This window comes from Jaculus jaculus, chromosome 6 (genome assembly GCF_020740685.1).
Source record: "Jaculus jaculus isolate mJacJac1 chromosome 6, mJacJac1.mat.Y.cur, whole genome shotgun sequence".
NCBI classification, from domain to species: domain Eukaryota; kingdom Metazoa; phylum Chordata; class Mammalia; order Rodentia; family Dipodidae; genus Jaculus; species Jaculus jaculus.
The window spans coordinates 155,541,218-155,563,259 of record NC_059107.1 but is presented as its reverse complement, the minus strand read 5'-3'; the positions used below and the strand labels follow the sequence as shown (position 1 = coordinate 155,563,259).

Genomic DNA, 22,042 nt, shown 5'->3' with positions numbered 1-22,042 from the left:
AATGTGGAAAGGGGTGGACAGGTGTTTGCTCCAGCTTCTGACTTGACCAACAGGGCTCTGTCTGGGGACAGTGGGGATCACCGCACCCCCCACGCTTCCTGCTAGGGCACTGCTCTTGAAAGGGGATCTGAGCCCTCGATAAGAGCTCGAGGCAGGTCCTTAGGAAACAATGGGTGGCTTGATGAGACCTGCTCTGTGATACTCCTGAGAAGGGAGAAGCCCCTGCAGCCAGTCCCCCCACTGGAAAGGAAATTGAGGGTTTCCATGGCAACCAGTCCCTGGGCACAAAGACTCATCTGTCTGCTGGGACAGCAGCTGAGGTGTCGCTCCTGCAGCAGCCTGGGGAGATGGAGGGAGGGATGTGGGGTATCACAGGGACCTAAGGGCCCCTGGTGCTTTGTAAAAGCTGACAGTTACAGGGACACCGCGACTCGCGCACACTCCCCTCAGGACCAGAGCAGGAAGAAGCAAGTAGCAATGCCACAGCTAGCTGGAAAAGTTCGGGTTTATTATTTACATTGTAAGTGAGCACAGAAAAGAGAAGCGGGTGCCTCAGAGCCCGGCTCAGTCGGTGATGATGAGCTCGTCCACGCCCCAGTCTTCGTAGCTCCCGTCTGGCAGGTAGCGGCGGATGATGATGGGGATCTTTCGGGCCCTGTGGCAGGAAAGAAGCCACAGGCCATGAGGGCTGCTGCCTCAGTTCTGAGCACAGAACAGATGGCAAAGGTCCACGCTGTACCAATTCCCTCCCCCAACTCCTGGGTGGCGACCATGAGTGAGCCAGGGACCTATGGGAATAAGCGCCAGTCCCTCAGCCGGGGGCTCGGGAGAGAGGAGCCGCGATCCTGGAACTTACTTGAGTTCCTTCATGGCGATGAGCAAAGGGTCTGTCTCCCCTTCCAGCTCCACCATCACAGGAGCACACATCCTGCAGGGACAGGGACAGGTGTTGGAGATGGCAGCATAGGGGAAGATTCAGCAGGCAACCAGAGTGGGGCTGCCACCCCGGTCCTCACCTAGTAAGGCCACCTTCTAGACAGGCATGTGTGGTAGCAGCAATGTCCAGGGCACTACTGGAGACCTATCCAACTGAGTAAGGAAGCCCAGCAGACTGGATTTAAATGGTGACTCTAGAAGCCAGGCATGGTGGTGCACACCTTTAATCCCAGCACTGGGGGAGCAGAGGTAGGAAGATCGCCATGAGCTGGAGGCTAGCCTGAGACTAGTGAACTCCAGGTCAGCCTGAGCTAGAGTGAGACACTACTAAACTTCTCTCCAAATCTCTGTCCCCACTTGAAAATGAAGAAAAGAAATCAATCCTACCTCGCTGAGCCAGTAATGATCAAAAAGTAATGGCAGAGGGCTGGAGAGATGGCTTAGTTGTTAAGGCACTTGCCTGCTAAGCCAAAGGATTCAGGTTCGATTCCCCAGGACCCATGTAAACCAGATGCATAAAGTGGTGCTGGATAAGGTAGTACACTCCTTTAATCCCAGCACTTGGGAGGCAGAGGCAGGAGATCACCATGAGTTTGAGGCCATGCCGAGACTACATAGTGAATTCTAGGTCAGCCTGGACTAGAGACAGACCCTACCTCAAATTTAAAAATAAAAAAGAAACACGAAAGAGGGGCTGGGAGCCAGGCGTGGTGGCGCATGCCTTTAATCCCAGTACTCAGGAGGCAGGAGTAGGAGGATCTCTGTGAGTTCAAGGCCACCCTGAGACTACATAGTGAATTTCAGGTCAGCCTGAGCTAGAGTGAGACCCTACCCGGGGGGAAAAAAAAAAAAAAGAGGGGCTGGAGAGATGGCTTAGCAGTTAAGGTACTTGCATGCAAAGCCTAAGGACCCAAGTTTGAATCCCCAGAACCCATGTAAGGCAGATGCACATTCATCTGGAGTTCATTTGCAATGGCTAGAGGCCCTAATTGCCCTCTCTGTCTCGCTCTCTAATAAATAAAAATAAAATGCTTTAAAAAAATCAAGAGGGCTGGAGAGATAGCTTAGCAGTTAAGGCACTTGCCTTTAAAGCCTAAGCAACCAGGTTCAATCCCCAGTACCACGTTGGTAAGTGACTAGAGGCCCTGGTGCACTCATTCTTTCTCTCTCTTAATCTCTAGTAAATAAATTTTTGAAAAGTCAAAAGATTTGCTCCTAATCCTATGCTAGGGCATGCCCCTTGTAATAACACTCCAACAGAAGGGTCCTTCATTCTCACCACCGTACGCCCACAGCAAACCCTGCTTCAGCGCCTACCACCTCATGTTCCTCCTGTCACAGGGGTCTCACTCTTCCAGCCTGGCTCCCTGCCCAGCTTCCAGATGGGCCTCTGGTCAGGGTGTTCATCCGATCCCCGTGGCCATCATTCCGGAAGTCAGTTTTGTTCCTATTCTCATTTCTAGCACCTTCCTATTCTATCTCCCTGTATTGACCTCATGCTCAAGCCATGCCAAACTACTTCTTTTCCTAGTGCAATAGTTTTAAAGTGTCCCCAAATTAATATAATGATACTTAGATATGGTATAATGGTCTAAGGTGGAGATAGAGGAAGACACCTGATGTTGATGTCTCTGGCCCTTATGCACATCACACATGCAACAATAAAGATTCTGATTTTTTATTTTTATTTTTATTGGCTTTTTGAGGTAGGTCTCACTCTGGCCCAGGCTGACCTGTAATTCACTATGTAGTCTCAGGGTGGCCTTGAACTCACGGCAATCCTCGTACCTCTGCCTCCCAAGTGCTGGGATTAAAGGCGTGTGCCACCACGCCCGGCTTAAAGATTCTGATTTCTGCTACACAAGTTTGAAGATTTCCCATGTGTAAAGGCCTAGTGTTTAACTTTCCCTATATACTCTCTCGGTAAGTAAAATCCCCAGCCTGGGGTACAGCACAGCAGTAGAGCATATGCTGAGCACCTGTAAGGCCCTTGGTTTAATCTCTAATGCTAAGAAGACAACTGTCCCCAAATATAAAGCTCTACAGAAAGTGTCAAAATGACTGCCTAGTCTGCCCATGCCTTCTTTTTCTCAAGATAGGGCTACAGGGTATCCGTTTATCCAGAGTGTCCCATGTGCACATGGCACGCAAAGTGCAAGAGTGAGCTTTAAAAAAAATTTATTTATTTGTAAGCAGAGGTTATAGAAAGAGACAGAAAGCCAGGTGTGGTGGTACACACCTTTAATCCCAGCACTTGATAGGCAAAGGTAGGAGGATTGCCATGAGTTCAAGGCTACCTTGAGATTACAAAGTGAATTCCAGGTCAGCCTGATCTGGAGTGAGACCCTACTTTGGGGAAAAAAAGAGAGAGAGACAGACAGACAGACAGAGACAAGAGAGTAAGGGCCTCTAGCTACTGCAAACCAACTTCAGATGTATGTACCACTCTGTGCATCTGGCTTATACGGGTACTGGGCAATCAAACCCAGATCCTTAGGCTTTACAGACAAGGGCCTTAACCACTGGGCCACAAGAGTGAGCAATTTTGCCCCCCAACAGCCGTCTCAAATAATTAGGAGGTAGAGATAACCACACCAACCACCAGGTGGTGCTAATGAGCCACAAAGAATCAAACCCTATTGAAGAATGTTAATTCATATGCTAAGTGAGGTAACCCAGGCCCAGAAAGCCAAGTGCCACATGTTCTCTCTCATATGTGGATCCTAGCTACAGATGATTGGGCTTCTGCGTGAGAATGAAAATACTTAGTAGCAGAGGCCAGTAAGGTAAAAAGGAGACATAAAGGGTAGAGAAAGGAAGGGAGGAGGATACTTAATAGGTTGATATTGTATATATGTAATTACAATGATTGTAATGGGGAGGTAATATAATGGAGAATGGAATTTCAAATGGGAAAGTGTGGGGCTGGAGAGGGAGGGAATTACCATGGGATATATTTTATAATCATGGAAAATGTTAATAAAAATTAAAAAAATAATAAAAAAATAAAATTTGGAACCAGGAAAAAAAAAAAAGAATGTTAATTCAGCACCTGAGTACAAAGCCACAAGGTCCAGTGCTAGGAATAAGCCAGGCGGGCCATGCATGAGCTTATAGCAGCCAGGGCTTCCCTCAGTGGGAAGAGCACACAGACTGGACTCTGCTGGACCCCACCTCACTCCCTAAGACAAACATGACACTTGGAGTGGTCTCTATGTCAGCCTCAGAGCTTGTACATGCTCTTGAACATTGACCATTAAGAGGCATGAAGACCAACCTGAACCTGCCACACTAGATTCTGGTAACATCTCTGCCAGCACTGTGCAGCAAGCAATCCTCTACCATGACCCACAGTCACCTGCTCCGCCTGGACCTCTCCCCACACTGTTTCAAGCACCTGGGATACCCAGAAAACCACTGCTTCATGTCTCACCATGGGGATTCCAACTAATCCTTCATGAAGCCGCCCCTCTCTCTGTGTACCTCTGTAACGCACGGCGCCCCCCACCATCTGCATGAGTTCAAGGTGCCTGTGCATAGTCCACCTCTCCCATCAGAAGACATCTGGCAAAACAGGTCACATCGTATACACCTTTGTATCCCCAGTAGGTGCCCCATGGCACCTCACTGAAGAAAGGCTATTTGACATGTATACAGTCTATTTGTCTAAAAAGCATTTTAGGAATTATTCTTCTTCCTTGTAGGCTATTTCTAGCCTGGATATTCATGTCCCAAAGAATTTTCAGCAATGAGGGAAATGTCCAGAAACTAAACATAGTAACCATGAGCCACGTGCACTAAGCACCTGAAATGTGCCAAGGGAGACTGAAGCTGTCTTTGAGGTAGGGTCACAATCTATCCCAGTCTGACCTGGAACTCACTCTACTCCCAAGCTAGCTTTGAACTTATGGTGATCCTCCTACCTCAGCCTCCTAAGTGCTGGAACTAAGGCATGTGTCACCACACCCCTGAAACTGTCCTCCTTACTTTAACTGTCATAATTGCTAAGGAATGGGAGACAAACTTGCCCACCCAAAACACCCTTTATCAAAGCAGGCAGGGCGGTCATCTTTACCCCAGGACAGCAGATAAGCATCCAGTGCCATGTGAAGCTGAGCAAGGGAATGCACAGATGGCACTGCTGGTCCTGCAGCACGCAGGCCTCCACATACCTTGTGCTAGGCTGTTTATCCTCATCTTTCTCGTCTGTCTAGCCTATCACACTCTCCCTAGTCCTTTCTTGAGCCACCTCTCCTTCAGACATCCAACATTTCTTATACTCATATATAAGAAGTTTAATAAGGGTAAGCCTTTCCTCAGCCTCGGATCTTCCCATGGAAGCCTCCTAGGAGTACCACAAACACTGCGCCTCTCACTGCAATCACCAGGTAGCTAAGCCCTGCCTGTCTACCGTCTCTTCCTACATTTGGTCTTCAAAATTTGAGAGAAGGGAATGGAGAGATGGCTCAGTGGTTAAGATGCTTGCCTGCAAAACCTAATGACCAGGATTCAATCCCCCAGAACACACATGAAGCCACTTAAAACACAATGGCACATGCATCTGGAGTTTGTTTACTGCAACTGGAGGCCTTGGCAATTAATTGGTAATGGCAATTCATTCTCATCCCCCCTTTCTCTCTGTTCTCTCTCTCTCTGCTTGCAGACCAATAAATAAATAAAATATTTAAAAATAAATAAATAGGGGCTTGAGAGATGGCTTAGCAGTTAAGGCATTTGCCTGCAAAGCCAAAGGACCCAGGTTCGATTCCCTAGCACCCACATAAGCCAGATGCACAAGATGGCATGTGTCTGGAGTTCGTTTGCAATGGCTGGACGCCCTGGCGCACCTATATTCTGTCCCTCTGCCTCTTTCTCTCTCTCTCTCAAATAAATAAGATATGAAAGAAAGAATGACTGTTAAAATTTTTAAAAATAAATAAATAGACTGGGAGTGGTGGTGCACACCTTTAATCCCAGCACTTGGGAGGTAGAGGTAGGAGGATCGCCATGAGTTGGAGGCCACCCTGAGACGACAGAGTGAATTCCAGGTCAGCCTGAGCTACAGTGAGACCCTACCTGAAATTCCAAAATAAATAAATAAATAAATAAACCTTGGGAGGCTGCTTATTTCTGAGTCTCCAAAAGCCACCACTGCCAGATGGGCGTGGTGGCATATGCCTTTAATCCCAGCACTCGGGAGGCAGAGGTAGAAGGATCGCTGTGAGTTCGAGGCCACCCTGAAACTACAGTGAATTCCAGGTCAGCCTGAGCTAATGAGACTACCTCGGGGAAAAAAAACCAAAAACACCACTGCTCTGGGCTTTCCCTTCATGGGCTCTCCCCATTTGTCGGACGCTGGCAGGGGGCTGCTGCAGCTCTGATGGCACAGACACACAGCGGTCTAGGGCTCTGAATTCACACTCTTGTTTCACCAGCGTGACAGTCATCTGAACCCAGGGCTTCACAGACGCTAGGCAAGCCCTCTACCACTGACTACATTCTCAGCCCTCTTCTTTTTATTTCAAGATGGTGTCTTGTTAGGTTGCCCAGGCTGGCCTTGAATTTACACTGCAGCCAAGCTGGTCATGGACTTACGATCCTTCTGCCCCTTGCTTCTGGGTAGCTGGAATTACAGGTCTATGCCATGAGATCTGGCTGAGCCTATTTTTATTGTTACTTTTCTCCTACAGGTTCTCTGACTTCTAGGTTACTTCTCATGTCCTCCTCCTTACATTACATCACAGGCTTCGCCCAGGGTCTAGCCCAATGCCTGGCACACAGTCATGGCACTACCTTTGTTCAGAATGAGAACAGGGAAGGGGTAGGATCAGTGGCCTGACTGATGGAAAAGACGGCAAAGGGACACACACTCACGCGATCTGGAGAGCTCGAGTCCCCAGCACACGAGCTCGCTCATACTTGGTCATGTACGGAGTAGTAATTCGCTTCTGGTTGGCCTGTGGTCGCTCCCCAGAGGGGAGGATCTCAACATTCTCCTGACCCTCCTAGATACCAAGAAAACAAAGAAGGAAATGTCAGAGGGTATTTGTCTGGGTAAGGGAGGACGGTGACAACAACGGCAACCACCACCATTGATACTTACTGGGTGTCAGGGAGCATCTCATGTAGTGCTTACAACAGCCTTGATACAGGATTACAGTTCACATCCCAGGGGCTGAGTCAGCTAACATGGCCAAAGTCTCAGACCTCAGAAGGGACTGTGATCAGGATTCCAGAGCCAGCTACCTTGCCCCAGAGAGAGAGAAAGTGGAAGCTCCGAGATGGGGTGATCCTAGAATGCTGGCCCTATAAGCCATGAGCACAGCCCTAGCAGTAAGCTAGGCTTAAGCATCCCATTTTTCAACAGGATAACGAAGCCAATGGGAAAGTCAAGGTAAGGGCAGTCACATAGTCACACACTGAGCAACTGCTTGCTATGGATCTGTTCTGGCTGAGGTTGTAGCTCAGTGCTTGAGAGCCTGCCTACAAGGTTCTGGCATCTATCCCCAGCACCACAAAAGCAAAAGCACATGTTCCATGTCAAACATCGCAGTAAGTGCACACACACAATACAAAATGTTTCTAACCTCAAAGCAGTCATGGCCTAGAGATAAGAGTGAGCAAGATGGGGGGAGTGGGGAGCTAACTCACACCGAAGGTTGGAAAAGAGACGTAAGCATGAGTAAGAGCTGTGTGAACCCACCATGGAAGGGAAGGGCTCCCCAGGCAGGCTGAATAGCAGCACAAAGTCACAGAGGTGGAGGACAGGGTGATAGGTCTGGACAACTGTCTAATGATGAGAGCAAACGTGCACATAGGGTTGAAGGCAGGAGAATAAATTGTGTAATAAGAAATGAAATCATCAAATATTTGTTGAGTGCTAACTATCTGTCAGATAGTATTGTCCTAAGTGCTTGTGAAAGCACAGGAAGACAAAAGTTGTTTCTCAGAGGGACGTGGTGGCGCACGCCTTTAATCCCAGCACTCAGGAGGCAGAGGTAGGAGGATCGCCATGAGTTCTCAAGACTACCCTGAGACTACATAGTGAACTTCAGGTCAGCCCGGGCTAGAGCAAGACCCTATCTCGAAAAACCAAAACATAGTCAATTAATTAAAAAGTTGTTTCTCCTATAGGGCTCACATTATAATGAAAAGTAGCAATCCCAAGGCCTCATTGAGGTGACATCTTAAGACCTGAAGAAGGTGAGGCAGCAAGCCATGTGTGTTATCTATGGGAAATGTGTGTGGAAATGGGAACAGCATGAATATTTAATTATCATTTGTCTCACTATCCGACATCTGGGCTGCAGACCAGTGGCCTAAGGCTGAATACTGACCTCTTCGGCATTTTCCAAGTCATCTAGCCCTTCATCCTCCTCCACGTCATCAAAGTCATCACCATCAAAACTGTTAAGATAAACGTAGTTAAAGGACTGCTCACCAAAGTCAAAGAGACAGAGCCACGTCACAGCTGTTGCAAAGTAAAAGGACCCAGGAAAAACACCCTGCGTGACTGAGGTATGTACTCCCTCACCTTGTCCCACCTTACTCAGATTTTGCTAAGATTCATTCATCATTGTTTCCTTCTCTATGAATTAGCCTAGCCAGCATTTAAACTTGTAATGCTTCCCCATTTGGTTTTTACAGCATAGGTCTTTAAAAAAAAAAAAAAACAACTATCAATTAGCCAAGCTGACCTGGAATTCACTGTGTAGTCTCAGGGTGGCCTCGAACTCACAGTGATCCTCCTACTGTGGTAGAAAAGAAGCTAAAAGTTAAACTGATTCACTGAGTTACTGGAAGAGTTAACTGCTGAGGAGCTAAACTTTTATTTTTCCCCTTTTTGGTTTTTCAAGGTAGGGTCTCACTCTAGCCCAGGCTGACCTGGAATTCACTATGTAGTCTCAAGGTAGCCTCAAACTCACAGCAATCCTACCTCTGCCTCCCAACTGCTGGGATTAAAGGCATGCACCACCACGCCCAGAGCTTTTGTCAGCCCTTGGAAAACTCCTAAAGAGAAAACTGTCCAGAAAGACGATTTTTTAAAAAGTGTGTGTGAGGGGTGGGGGAGGGAGAGACTGGAGAGATGGTTTAATGTTAAGGCACTTGCCTGCAAAGCCAGAGGGCCTCGGTTCAATCCCCCAGGACCCATGTGAGCCAGGTGCACAAGATGACGCATGCATCTGGAGTTCGTTTGCAGTGGCTGGAAGCCCTGGCATGCCCATTCTCTTCCTCTCTCTCTCTGCCTCGTTCATGCTCTCAAATAAAATTAAAATAAATAAATAAATAAAATGGAGCTCATTGATAGGGAGGCCTGACTACAAAGTGATTGATATGAAAAGTGCTGGGCTGGAGAGATGGCTTGGCGGTTAAGCGCTTGCCTGTGAAGCCTAAGGACCCCGGTTCGAGGCTCGGTTCCCCAGGTCCCACGTTTGCCAGATGCACAAGGGGGTGCACGCGTCTGGAGTTCGTTTGCAGAGGCTGGAAGCCCTGGCGCGCCCATTCTCTCTCTCTCCCTCTATCTGTCTTTCTCTCTATGTCTGTCACTCTCAAATAAAGAAATAAAAAATTTAAAAAACATTAAAAAAAAAGAAAAGTGCTATGTCTTGTTTGTTCACTTGCCCCTCCCCTTAGCTATGAAAACGATAAAATAAAATCTCAACTTGAGGCCAGAGCTTCTTCGGAGGGCTAGCTCAAGCTCTTTGGTCCCTGGGGAAATAAAACTCCTCTCCTTTCACTCATACTGGCATTAGAGTGGTATTTCCAGAAATTTTCTGCAACACCACCTCTGCTAGGATTAAAGGGATGTGCCATCACTCCTAGCTTGTTCTTTAGTTCTGACTGACATATTTATCAGGACTCCCTCTATTTTTATCTTTAGAACAGATCTCTCCTTTGACTGAACACATGTGAACCATCAGGAGATCTCTTTGACTCTTCCTTTAAAATATACACAGAGGGCTGGAGAGATGGATTAGCGGTTAAGCGCTTGCCCGTGAAGCCTAAGGACCCCGGTTCGAGGCTCGGTTCCCCAGGACCCACGTTAGCCAGAAGCACAAGGGGGCGCACGCGTCTGGAGTTCCTTTGCAGTGGCTGAAAGCCCTGGCGCGCCCATTCACCCTATCTCTCTCTCTGCCTCTTTTTCTGTCTGTAGCTCTCAAATGAATAAATAAAATAAACAAAATATTTAAAAATAAAAAATATATATACACAGAATCGTGCAGAGCTTAGTGGCTCATGCCTGTTAATAGCGACCCTCGGGAAGCTGTGGCAGGAGTGATCATGGTACACTCAAAGCAAGCATGAGCTACCTAGTGAATTCCAGGCTAGTGAGCCTTGTTTCACAGAAAACTGCATTATGCAGAGTTCAAATCCTCTTCTCACTACCTACCCCACACGCATGCCTTCTCTCAGCCTTCCAGGACTGCGTCTACTTAGCTACTCCCACACCCAGTTTCATGGACCGGTCCCCTCTTCCAGAAAGGGGGTGCCTGGAGCGCCAGGGGCTACATCCGACTCCTCTCAACACGCTGCTCCCATTACTGAACACAGACGCCGGCTGGGCGAAAGCTGGCTGAAGACCTCCTGCCTGATCCAACCTGGACTCGGGGCTGAGCCTTGCCGCGTCGGCCTCAGGCCCAGGCTATGCTCCAGGCCCCCCGCACCCGCCTCCTCTGACACTCCCCGACGCCTCCCGCACTCACTTGTCCTCGTTGTCCGACATGACGCCCCGGCCCGCCGCCCCGACTCCAGGAAGAGCCGCAAACGCCGCGCCTCAGCCTCCCGCGGCAGACGCGCGCGCGCGTTCCGCGCCTGCGCCGTGACCCACAGACAATCACTTCCGGGAGTCAGGCGAGAGACTGTCGGCCCGGCGCGCATGCGTCTCCTGGCGTGTGCCTGTTACCATGGTAGCCAGCGCCGCTAGCTGCCGGCTCCTCCAGCCTGGACAGTCTGGAGTTGGCGCGGCGGGGTCCCGGAGCCCTCGAGTGAGGTTTCAGGTTGGGACCTCCGCCATGGGGGAAGGGGGGGTCAGGGTGAAGACCCCGCGGTGGGGATCGGAGCCTCGCTGTGTTAACTGCCCTCCCGGAATCCCGGGCCACTAGGGGTGAGGGACCCGGGACCGGGGAAGAGATGAGGGGGGTGTCACCGACTGTCTCGCCTAGGGTCTTCCCATGGCTTCGCGGGACAGCCTGGACTCGGTAACCAAAAGAAGGCGATTCTGGCGCTGCCCCACCCCGGCCGCTGCTTGCACCCCAGGGACCTGCGAGCTGCTCCGAGGTCAGCGCGATGGGCGATGCGGGAGAGGAGGGTGGCGACGGGTACCGTCTGTGACTCACTGTGCTTTATACTGTGGCTGTGGTTCCTTGCAGATAAACAGCCTGGGACTCGGAACAGTGCAGGGGCCAGAGTCAAAGAACTACAATTCTAGAGTAGTAAAACTCCTGGGCACCCTTTACAGTGTTTGTTTTTTTTGCGGGGGGGAAGAGTCTCTCACTCTGGCCCAGGCTGATCTGGAACTCACTCTAGCTTCAGGCTGGCCTCAAACTCACAGTGATCCTCCTACCGCAGCCTCCTGTGTGCTGGAACTAAAGGCATGCTACATTAGCACGCCTAAAATAAAAGGACAATTGAGAGCCGGGTGTGGTACATGCCTTTAATCCCAGCAGTGAGTTCAAGGCCACCCTGAGAATAGAGTGTGAATTCCAGGTCAGCTTGGGCCAGAATGAGACCCTACCTCAAAAAAAGAAAAAGAAAGAAAAGAAAAGGACAGATGAGTGACATGTGCTTATAGAAAAATGAAGCAGGAGAACCAGGACTGCTCAGGGCAGAATGGAGTCAGAGGTGCTAGTTTGGCATTTCAACAGGGTGGGCTCCACACACCTCAGGGCAGCTCACAGAAGTGCTTTATTTTACAGAAATGATGAAGGAGTCCAAACTGACTAACTTCCAACAGCGCCACATCATGGACACCATAAAAAGTAAGGGGCAGAGGGCCTGAACCTACATTCTTTTTTTTTTTTTAATTAAATGTAGACAGAATCTTTTTTTTTTAATTTATTTATTTATTTGAGAGCAACAGACACAGAGAGAAAGACAGATAGAGGGAGGGAGAGAGAATGGGCGCCCCAGGGCTTCCAGCCACTGCAAATGAACTCCAGATGCGTGCGCCCCCTTGTGCATCTGGCTAACATGGGTCCTGGGGAATCGAGCCTAGAACCGGGGTCCTTAGGCTTCACAGGCAAGCGCTTAACCGCTAAGCCATCTCTCCAGCCCCTGAACCTACATTCTTAATGCTCCTCCATATTAAGGGGAAGGAAACCTCATTTCAAAACACAGGTCGGATGGGGAGATGGTGCAGCAGCTAAAGGTACTTGCTTGTAAAGCCTGCTGGCCCAGGTTCAATTCCCCAGTACCCATGTAAAGCCATGTGCCACAAAGTGGTGCATGTCTCGGGAGTTCCTGTAGAGCTGCAAGAGCCCCTGGCATGTCAATACTTTCTCTCTCAAATAAATAAATATTTTAAAAGTAGGGGGTGGTGAAGAGATGGCTTAGCGGTTAAGGCACTTGCCTACATAGTCAAAGGACCCAAGTTCAACTCCCCATTCCACATATGCCAGATGTACAAAGGGGCACACACATCTGGAGTTCATTTACAGTGGCTGGAGGCCCTAATGGGTGCACATCCCTTCCCTCTCACTCTCTGCCTCTTTGTCTGTCACTCTCAAATAAATAAATAAAAATAAAATATATTAAAAAAAAAAACACAGGCCAGGAGTGGTGGCACACACCTCTAATATCAGCACTTGGGAGGCAGAGGTAGGAGAGTTCAAGGCCATCCTGAGACTAAATAGTGAATTCCAGGTCAGCCTGAGCTAGAGCGAGACCCTACTTCAAAAAACCAAAAAAGCCAAAGAGCTTGAGCTAGCCCTCCAAAAAACCAAAAAGTTTATTTGCTATGGCCAGAAACCCTGGTTTGCCTATTCTGTCCCTCCTCTCTCTGTCTAATTAATTAATTAATTAATTAATTAAAAGAAAATAAAGCCGGGCATGTGGTGGGGCATGCCTTTAATCCCAGCACTCAGGAGGCTGAGACATAAATTGAGGCTATCCTGAGACTACAAAGTGAATTCCTGCTCAGCCTGGGGAAGACTCTACCTCAAAAAAAAACAAAAAGGAAAAAAAAAAAAAAAGCAAAAGAAAAGGGTTGTTGGCAGCCAGGCATTGTGGCACACCCCTTTAATCCCTGCACTTGGGATGCTTAGGTAGGAGGATCTCTGTAAATTCCAGGCCAGCCTGGGCAAGAGTGAGATGTTGCAAAAGAAAGGGAGGAGGGAGAGAAGAAGAGAAGAAAGAAAAGAGGAGGGAAGGGAAAAAGAAAGGAAGGGAGAGAAGGAAGGAGAGAGAGAAAGGGAAAGGAAAAGAGAAAAGGGGCTGAGGATATAGCTGTGGTAGAGCAGTCACCTACAGTGCTGAAGGGCTCAATGCCCATCCCCAGGACCACAGAAAGAAGGCAGAGAGAGGGGGAAAAGGAGGAAGAGAGAAAGAATGAGAATTGGATATGCACTAATTCTGAACCTTAGTCCTGGAGAGTTGACCTTGTTGGAAGGACATGGGTTCTGGCTCAATAAGCCTTCTACTGTCTGGCTCTAGTGACATTCCTAAGAAATCATGGCCCAGACAAGACTTCCTCCCCGATCACCATGGTCTCAACACTGTGGTGTTGGCGCTCAGTCCCTCCCTGTCATCCTCATAGGAGCCCATCAAAGGAAAGGCATATTATCTCGTACAGTTTTACTCGTTCATAGCTAAACTAACAGAAATAAGATGGAGACTAGAGAAATGGCTCAGTGATTATAGGTGCTTGTGTGTAAAGCCTGACAGCCTGGGTTTGATTCCCCAGTGCCCATGTAAAGCCAGAGGCACAAAAAGACACACACATCTGGAACTTGTTTACAGCACCTGGAAGCCCTGGTGTGCCTATTCTCTCTGCCTATCTTGTTTCTTTCTCTGCTTGCAAATGAGAGAGAGATGCCGAGTGAGGCATGGTGGCACATGCCTTTAATCCCAGCACTCAGGAGACAGAAGTAGGAGGATCCCTGTAAACTCAAGGCCACCCTGAGACTACAGAGTGAATTCCAGACTAGCCTGGGCTAGAGCAAGGCCCTGCATTAAGAAAACAAAAAAGAGCCAGGCGTAGTGGGCACACCTTTAATCCCAGCACTCGGGAGGCAGAGGTAGGAGGATCGCCCTAATGCTACACAGTGAATTCCAGGTCAGCCTGGACTAGAGTGAAACCCTACCTCTAAAAAACAACAATAAAAATGTGAACAAACAAAACTAAGGCCCCAAGCCTTAGTCTTTTTGCCTTTGGCTGTTTCTCTGGGAATGCCCACTCCATTCTCTTAACCAACTCCTACAGCTGATGTGAGGCTTCCTTCAAGTGTTGACGGCACCAGGTCCCCCTCAGTGGATGGCCAGCATTACTTAGACCACAGTTATTTGCTGACAGTGAGCCTGGGAAGGAGCTAGGACTGGAGAGTGGGGTCACTCTGGGAAGCAGTGTCTTCTCAGGAAAAAGAGGGGCCTGTAGGTCTAGGAAGGGGGATGGTGGGCAAATAATGGAAGGTCCTTGCTTCATTTCCCCAGAACAGATACCTCATTATGCTTAGTGCCCCTTAGTCTCTCAAATCCCATGTCCACCCTGTCAGCAACCCTGGCTGCTCCTTCCAGCCACATTCTGACCCTGACCATCCTCCACTACTGTCCTGTCCAGGGCCTTGTGTTCCATGTTGAGTGGCCTCACAGCTGATCTCTCTGGTCCTGTCCTTTTTGTTTGTTTGAGTTAGGATTTTACTCTAGCCCAGGCTGACCTGGAATTCACTATGTAGTCTCAGGGTAGCCTTGAACTCATGGTAATCTTCCTACCCCCACTTCCCAAGTGCTGGGATTAAAGGCATGTGCTGCCACGCCCAGCTTGGTCCTGTTCTTGTATATGCCCCATATATGAGACTTTTTTAGTTTATTCATTTATTTATTTAAGAGGGAAAGGAGGAGACAGATAGAGAATGGGCATGCCAGGACCTCTAGCCACTGCAAACAGAACTCCAGACACATGGGCCACCTCATGCATCTGGCTTACCTGGGTCTTTTGGCTTTGCAGACAAGCACCTTAACCACTAAGCCATCTCTGCAGCCCACCATGCATGAGACTTTTAACAGCAACCAAAGGGGTCACTCTTCTTTAAACCCTCCACTGGGTTTTCAAAACCTTACACAGAATAAAAGCATCTTTCCAGAAGCTTCTAGGACCTCTGGCCTTTGTCTGCTACCATGTTCCTCTCCCCTTAACTTCCGGGCTACTCCCTGGACACTCTAGGTACACTCCACCTCAACTGTTCCCAACGTAAGTGCAGCTAGCTCATCACTCTTCAGTCCCAGGCCGCCCTGCTAAAACTGAAAACCTGAGGTTGGAGAGATGATTTGGCAGTTAAGGTGTTTACTCCAGGTCCCACGTTTGCCAGACACACAATGATGTAAGAGCTCAAGATCGCACATGTGCATAAGAGGACACACACGTCTCGAGTTCAATTGCAATGGCTGGAGGCCTGGCGCACCAATCCATATTCTCTCTCTCTCTCTCATAAAAAAGAGAAGAATAAAAAGAAAAGAGAGAGAGAATAAGACACCCCTGGCGGGCCTGGCCTGGATGAAGAGTCCCAGACACGGGTGGACCGTAAGAGACAAGGGCGTCTGCTGCCATGCAGACCCTCCCAGCCGTGGACTAAGCAGAAGGTGAAATAAAAGCACTGCACAAAGTCATGGTGTACAAGATGTTTATTGCAACACTGCTTGAAGTAGTAAAATAGTAAAAACAAAAACAAAAAAAAACAAACATCCCCCCCCCCAAAAAAACACCAAAAGCCTGGAAACAACCTGAATTTCTGGAACTAATAGTGAATAAATAATATAACCATTCTAATGACTAGTATATAGCTATAAAAATAAGTTATATATAAATGGATTTTTCTCAGGAGATGGCCATGATAAAGTGATAAATGAAAAGAGTCTGTTATCAACCATTAATACATCATGATCCAGTGTCTGAAAAAAGAATCTTATGTGCACACACATCTTTGAGCATGTTTATATAAGCATCAGAAAGTGAGACCACTTAGCTAGGAACGGTGGTGCACACCTCTAATCCCAGCACTCAGGAGGCAGAGGTAAGAGGATCACTGTGTGTATGAAGACAGCATGAAACTACAGAATGAGTTCCAGGTCAGCCTGGGCTAGAGCGAGACCACATCTCGAAATAAACAAAAAAGAGTGAGACCACCAAATTGTTACTACTGCTTACTGTAGAGGAGCAGGCTTGGAGTGGGGGGCTGGAGCCCCACACTTTTTCACTATAATAGGCAGCTATCACTTTTATTTGAAAAGGCCAGGCATGTGCACCCACCCAGCCTTTTTCTCCTCAGGAGGAGCCCCTTTGCCCCTACAGTGCAGCCCGACATCCAGCCAGAGGCAGTGTGCATCCAAGCAGCCAGCCAAAGCCATCTGTCTGCCTCCCATCCTGGCGGCACGCTCCCACCTCCGGCCAGCCAGCAAGTGCCAAGCCAACGGGGCCTACAGCCGTGAGCAGTTCAAGCCTCAGGCTACCAGTAAGTGCTCACCTGGGCTAGGGGCTCTCTCCTGTCTTCAGGGGACACAGGGGTGGGATGCTAGCAGCCCCTGCATCAGGGAGCCGGTATTTCATCATATCCTTGTGCTTTCGTGTGAGGTGCTGAGGGTGCTGAGCAAGGAAGTTAGGTAGCCATCTTGGTTTGTTTTTCCAGAACTCTCTTTGCCAACTCATTGAATTCTCCCAACTCCTGAGGGACACGTGGTTGTCAGGTCTATGGCTGCTGTCTTCTTACTCTCCTGATCCCTCTGAATCCAGCTCCTCTGCACTCCAGCCCACTTCTTCCCCTTCCTTCCTGGCGTTGACTTCACTTTTGGCCCAGACATCTCCCCACAGTTCCCTGTACAGAGGCAGCAACCGTAGAGGCCCATGTTCCTGAGTTCTCGTAACTCAGTCTGCACCAAAGCAATGTGTTATGTGGTGGTAGTTGTGGTTGTTTTAAGCAGGGTCTCATTAACCTAGGCTGGACGTAAACTCACAGTGGCCCTCCTACCTTAGTCTCCCAAGATCTGGGATTAAAGGCATGAGCCACCATGCCTGACTCAGTTTTCAACGGCTATTTTGACAAGGAGCACCCAGGCCAGGTGCCATGTCTGCAGAAGCCCTCTCCTCAAGACCAGACACCCCACAGCATGTGCACCTAACAAAGACTCAGGAATGGGGCACCCTTGGCACCTTAACAAGGCCAGTTCTGGGCCCTACAGGGGATCTGGAGAAGGAGAAACGGAGACTCCAAAGTATCTTTGCCACTGGGAAGGACCCAGAGAAATGGGGGAAAAAAGCTCCCCCTGTGCCACAGAAGGACCCAGGCCCTGAGCTGGACCGGTTTGAAGAGCGTGAGTAATGGGGGGTTGGTATGTGCAGAACTGGAGGTAGCAAGAGTGGAACATGACTTGACACAGAACCCCTGCTTCTCCTGCAAAGAGACAATGCGCTGCCCACCCCTTCTGCATCCTTCTCCCAAGCCCTGTCCACTGAGGCCCTCCCCTCTGTGCAGTGGTAAAGGAAATCCAAGACAGGAAAGAATTCCTGGCGGCCATGGAGTCCCTGGGTCAGGACAAGCAATACCGAGGGATCATCCTGGCTGAAATCTCCCAGGTAGGAGAACCCTGGGAAGTGGGGACAGGTGGGACCTGCCAGGACTGGAGATTCTACCATGGTGGCTGATCCTGACACCAGCTTTCCCTGATGGCCCATTTCAGAAACTACGGGAAATGGAGGACATTGACCGAAAGAAGAGCGAGGCTCTTAAGAAGGCTCTTGCCACCACTTAATGTGAGATAGTGACAGGCCAACTCAGTTGGACCAGGTCCACTCATCCACATCAGAGCCAAGTGTCAAGGCACTGTTTTGGCCTTCAGTAAGCCTAGGGTACAAACAGCACTGCCCAGAGTTGCTGGTGCCCCTAAGCCACCCACAGCCACAGCCTCGGCCTTTTTTAGGGAAAAGAGTCCAGCACAGCAAGGTGAAGGCCAGGCTCACCACCTTGGACATACATCTAAGGACACTTAGGCTCTCGTCCTTCCACCACCAACCTCTGGTGTCCTGCTCCTTTCCTTTCTGAGGCTAGAAGTGAAGCTGATGTCTTCCTTCCTTCCTACCTTCCTTCCTATGCCTTAGGATTTACTTATATGATTTCTTGTAGCCTTGGGAAGGTGTCTAACCACAAGAATTCATTAGCCAATAAAATACATTAACTTGGTCATTACACACACTACCTTGTTTTCACAGGAATAATGCTTATTTGCTCAGAGTTAGAGTTAATCCACACAGATGGGCTCTAGCTGCCTGTCGAGTATTTCAAGAGCAAAGGGGAACCAAAGACCTTGAGCACCTGTGGTCAGCTGCAGTGGTAGCTGTTAAGCTTACGGAATGCTGTGAACAAACTCAGGTTCACCAAGAGACTAGACTCCACCCAAGAGTCTTTACCCAGCAAGCAGCCCACTCAGGGTGACAAGCCACCTTCATGTCTTCCACAAAACATAAGCCACAGGAAGCAATAGAACAGGATGGGAGGGCCCAAGCTGAAAGGGCCCGGACTATGCTGGATGGCTCCAGTTCCATTTGGTCATGTCTGAGGCCCTGACCTGAAGGTCACTTGACAGAGAAAGCAGCCTCCCAGCTCTCTGCAGGACACACAGTCCATCAGTCACCTCCTTCAGGCTTCTGACATAACATCCTTGCCTTCTCCAGTAGTCTATCATTTCCTGTGCCACAAATCAAAACATTGTGGTGTCTTCTGCATATATTGGGAATCACATGATCCTAATAGGTCATATGACCTGTGTTTTAGTTTGCTGAATATACATGGTTGTGCAGCAGCCAACAGATAAGAGTGGACTCAGCAAGGACACATCTTCCACTTTCAAGACCCATCCCATGCCCTAGCACACTGGAAATCCCCCCATGACAAGTTTAGCCCACCTTAAATTCGCATGAGTTATCAACATTTATAAAGTAGCATATGCAAAATCTAAACTTCCAAGTGTTTGAAAACTGGAAAATACTGTGGAAATGGAGCCCACATTCATTCCCAAAGGCAACAACCTGTTGGAGTCCTCCCTTCGATGATCCCTGTCCCCTAAAAGGGCTTGGAGATGTTGACCTCACCTCCCAGCCAACAGTGTATAGGGAAAGATTGTTAAGGGCAACCCAGGCACATGTAGCTGCCACTCCCTGAACAGTAAGGGAGTCCTACCCAACGCCAGGCATCGAGAGTCAAGGTCCCGTTAGGCAGACAGCTCACATCCTCCCTGGAGACCAGATGTCTGGGCCACGAGGTATGACGGAGGCAGGGAGGAAGGCAAATGTGGCCGTGCCCAAGGCTGTGGGGCACTGGCAGCTGAGGGTGCTACCATTTATTGTTGGTGAGCTAATACAGTGTGCTCCTTCCCTGGGGGAGGAGCCCAGAGGCCTTGAGAGAGCAGTGTTTGACCATGAGCTGCCAGGCACATTCGCCAGGGAAAAGGGATATCCCATCACTCCTCTCCAGCACCCAGAAGGTGAGTGGCCAGCAGTCGTTGGGTGGGAACGAGTCAAGGAGAGGACAGACAACAGAAAACACAGACTGGCAATGACCACAGACAGGGACAAGCCCTCCCCCGGGTGTAGCAGGGTGGGGAGGAAAGCCTGAGAGGTCAGACTACAAAGTATTAAGAGAACCAGGGTTAGCACCTCCCTCAGCTGATCAGGACCAAGACTGACTGGAGCTGCTCCCCAGAGGCCCTTCTTGGGGAGTTGGCACTGAGGTGGCGAACAGGGCACCCACTTGCTTCACATGGCCATCAGGGAGCGCTCGATGTAGTGGACAAGGCTTCCCACAGAACATGGGAGATAAGGGAAGGGCCACCAGATCTGAGGCAGAGAGGGTGGGACCTGCCCATCGCGTCTGTTCCCATCTGACGACACAGATCACTCAGTGAAGAGCTGGAGGGTTCATAAACAGAGCTCCTGAGTGAGGGGACAAGAATCTCGGGGGCACCTGCCCCGGACAGGAGGACCAGGACTCAGGGCCAGAGCCAAGCAAAAAGAAGCCCCTCCCTGGGGATTGCCCTTTGGACCTGTCACAGCATCCAAGTCATCAGAATCCAACTGAGGGCCAAGTCACAGAAGTCTGGGACACAGAGAGGAGGGAAGAAAACTTTGGCCAGACCAGTGAACCCCCACCCCCAGGGCAAGGCTCACCCAGAGGATCCCTCCCAAGGTCATCTATCTTCCCCTCAGTCCAAGGACAGCTGAGTGCTGCTCTGCCCAGCGTGTCTGCTGGCTGTCAGCTCTTGTCACCGGGGGACTTGCTTTTGGTGTCACGCTTGTTTCCCAGCAGCCTCAGCACCTTCATGGTCTTGAAGGTCCCCTTCTTCTTGCCCTCGGGTTCCGCCTCCCTCTGGAACTCTGCGGGGGGTGGGGGATGAGGTGTCACCAGAGCAGGCCACAGTAATGACCCAGGTCACTGACTAGATGTGTGGCTAGCAAGCGCTCGGCCCAAGTACCCGTCCATACATGTGAAGGTAGGAGGGATGGCTTCATCATGCCAAGCCTCCCTTTTCTCCTGGGTGTTTGGAAAGGACCAGAAGATCCATAGCTGTTGAATCAGCCCAGGACCACCGAGGTGTGTCCACTGGATGGTTTACATTGCCGTCAGTGTGACCACCTAGAATCACTTGCAAGGGATTATCTAGACTAGGAGAGTCTCTGGGCATGCCCGCGAGGGGTTCTCTTAGTTGGGTTGATTGAGATGGGAAGACCTGCCTTTAAAAAATAGACAGACAGACAGACAGACAGACAGACAGACAAGATAGATACTGATTTACTCATTTGCAAGCATACAGACATGGAGGGAGGGAGGGAGATAATGAGAGCACACCAGGGTGTATCTGGCTTTACATGGGTACTGGGGAATCAAACCAGGGTTAGTTGAGCTTTGCAGGAAGGTGCCATAACCTCTGAGCCATCTCTCCAGCCCTGGGAAGATCTGCTTTAACTGCGGGTGGCACCACTCCATGGGCTGAGGTCCTGGATTATATAAGAAGGAAACCAGGGCTGGAGAGATGGCTTAGCGGTTAAGGCACTTGCCTGCAAAGCCAAAGGACCCACGTTTGATTCCCCAGGACCCACGTAAAGCAGCTGCAGAAGGTGGCACGCGCATCTGGAGTTCGTTTGCAATGGCTAGAGGTCCTGGTGTGCCCATTCTCTTCCCCCATCCCATAAGTATTTTTTCTAATTTTTTACTTACTTTTTTAACAAAAGGAGGGCTGGAGAGATGCTCATTGGTTAAGGTGTTTGCCTGCAAAACCTAACAACCTGAGTTTGGTTCCCTAGTAGCCACATAAAGCCAGATGCACATGGTGACACATGCATCTGGAGTTCATTTGCAGTGGCTGGAGGCTCTGGTGTGCCCATTCTCTCTGTGTTTGTCTCTCTCTGCTCGCAAATAAAAATATTAAAAGAAAAAAAAAGCCCACGTGTTGGTGCAGGCCTTTAATCCCAGCATTTGGGAAGAAGAGGTAAGAGGATCCCTGTGAGTTCGAGGCCACCCTAAGACTACATAATAAATTCCAGGGCAGCCTGGGCTAGAATGAGACCCTACCTTGAAAAATGAAACACCAAAAAAAGAAAAAAGAATTGAGTTAAGCAACAAGCACCAGCATCCATCACTCGCTCTCTGCTTGCTGACTGTGGGTGCAATGTGATAGGTTACCTCAAAATCTTGCTGCCATGTCTTCCCCGCCCTGATAGACTGTGACCTGGAACTGTAAACTGAAAAAACCCTTCCGCCTTTAAACTGATCTTTGTCAGGTATCTGTCCCACCAATAAGAAAGTAATACACATACTTTTTCTTTTTTCAAGGTAATGTCTCATTCTAGCCCAGGCTGACCTGGAATTTGCCATGTATCTCAGGATGGTCTTGAATTCGCCTCCTACCT

The 22,042-nt window shown here is 49.3% G+C and overlaps 3 protein-coding genes across 3 annotated transcripts in view; 1 reads left to right on the top strand and 2 right to left on the bottom strand.

Moving 5' to 3' along the window:
• Nucleotides 1–487: 487 nt before the first annotated feature.
• Nucleotides 488–10,761, bottom strand: Polr2f (RNA polymerase II, I and III subunit F). The gene is made up of 5 exons (XM_004650298.2): nucleotides 10,641–10,761; nucleotides 8,274–8,343; nucleotides 6,811–6,941; nucleotides 857–928; nucleotides 488–655 (listed from the first exon to the last, which is right to left on the bottom strand). Exons 1-5 carry the CDS (start codon nucleotides 10,658–10,660, stop codon nucleotides 565–567), a joined length of 384 nt encoding a protein of 127 aa, XP_004650355.1. The 5' UTR covers nucleotides 10,661–10,761; the 3' UTR covers nucleotides 488–564.
• A 61-nt stretch (nucleotides 10,762–10,822) lies between these two features.
• C6H22orf23 (chromosome 6 C22orf23 homolog) lies at nucleotides 10,823–18,335 on the top strand. Its single transcript, XM_004650297.2, has 7 exons — nucleotides 10,823–10,934; nucleotides 11,100–11,214; nucleotides 11,853–11,915; nucleotides 16,416–16,598; nucleotides 17,323–17,454; nucleotides 17,616–17,716; nucleotides 17,821–18,335. Exons 1-7 carry the CDS (start codon nucleotides 10,842–10,844, stop codon nucleotides 17,890–17,892), a joined length of 759 nt encoding a protein of 252 aa, XP_004650354.2. The 5' UTR covers nucleotides 10,823–10,841; the 3' UTR covers nucleotides 17,893–18,335.
• Micall1 (MICAL like 1) overlaps nucleotides 15,757–22,042 on the bottom strand; it is a 44,664-nt gene continuing 38,378 nt past the window's right edge. Inside the window, exon 16 of the mRNA XM_045151424.1 lies at nucleotides 15,757–20,509. Within this exon, the coding sequence (XP_045007359.1) occupies nucleotides 20,388–20,509 (122 nt within the window). The 3' untranslated portion in view covers nucleotides 15,757–20,387. The remainder of the gene's footprint in view (nucleotides 20,510–22,042) is intronic.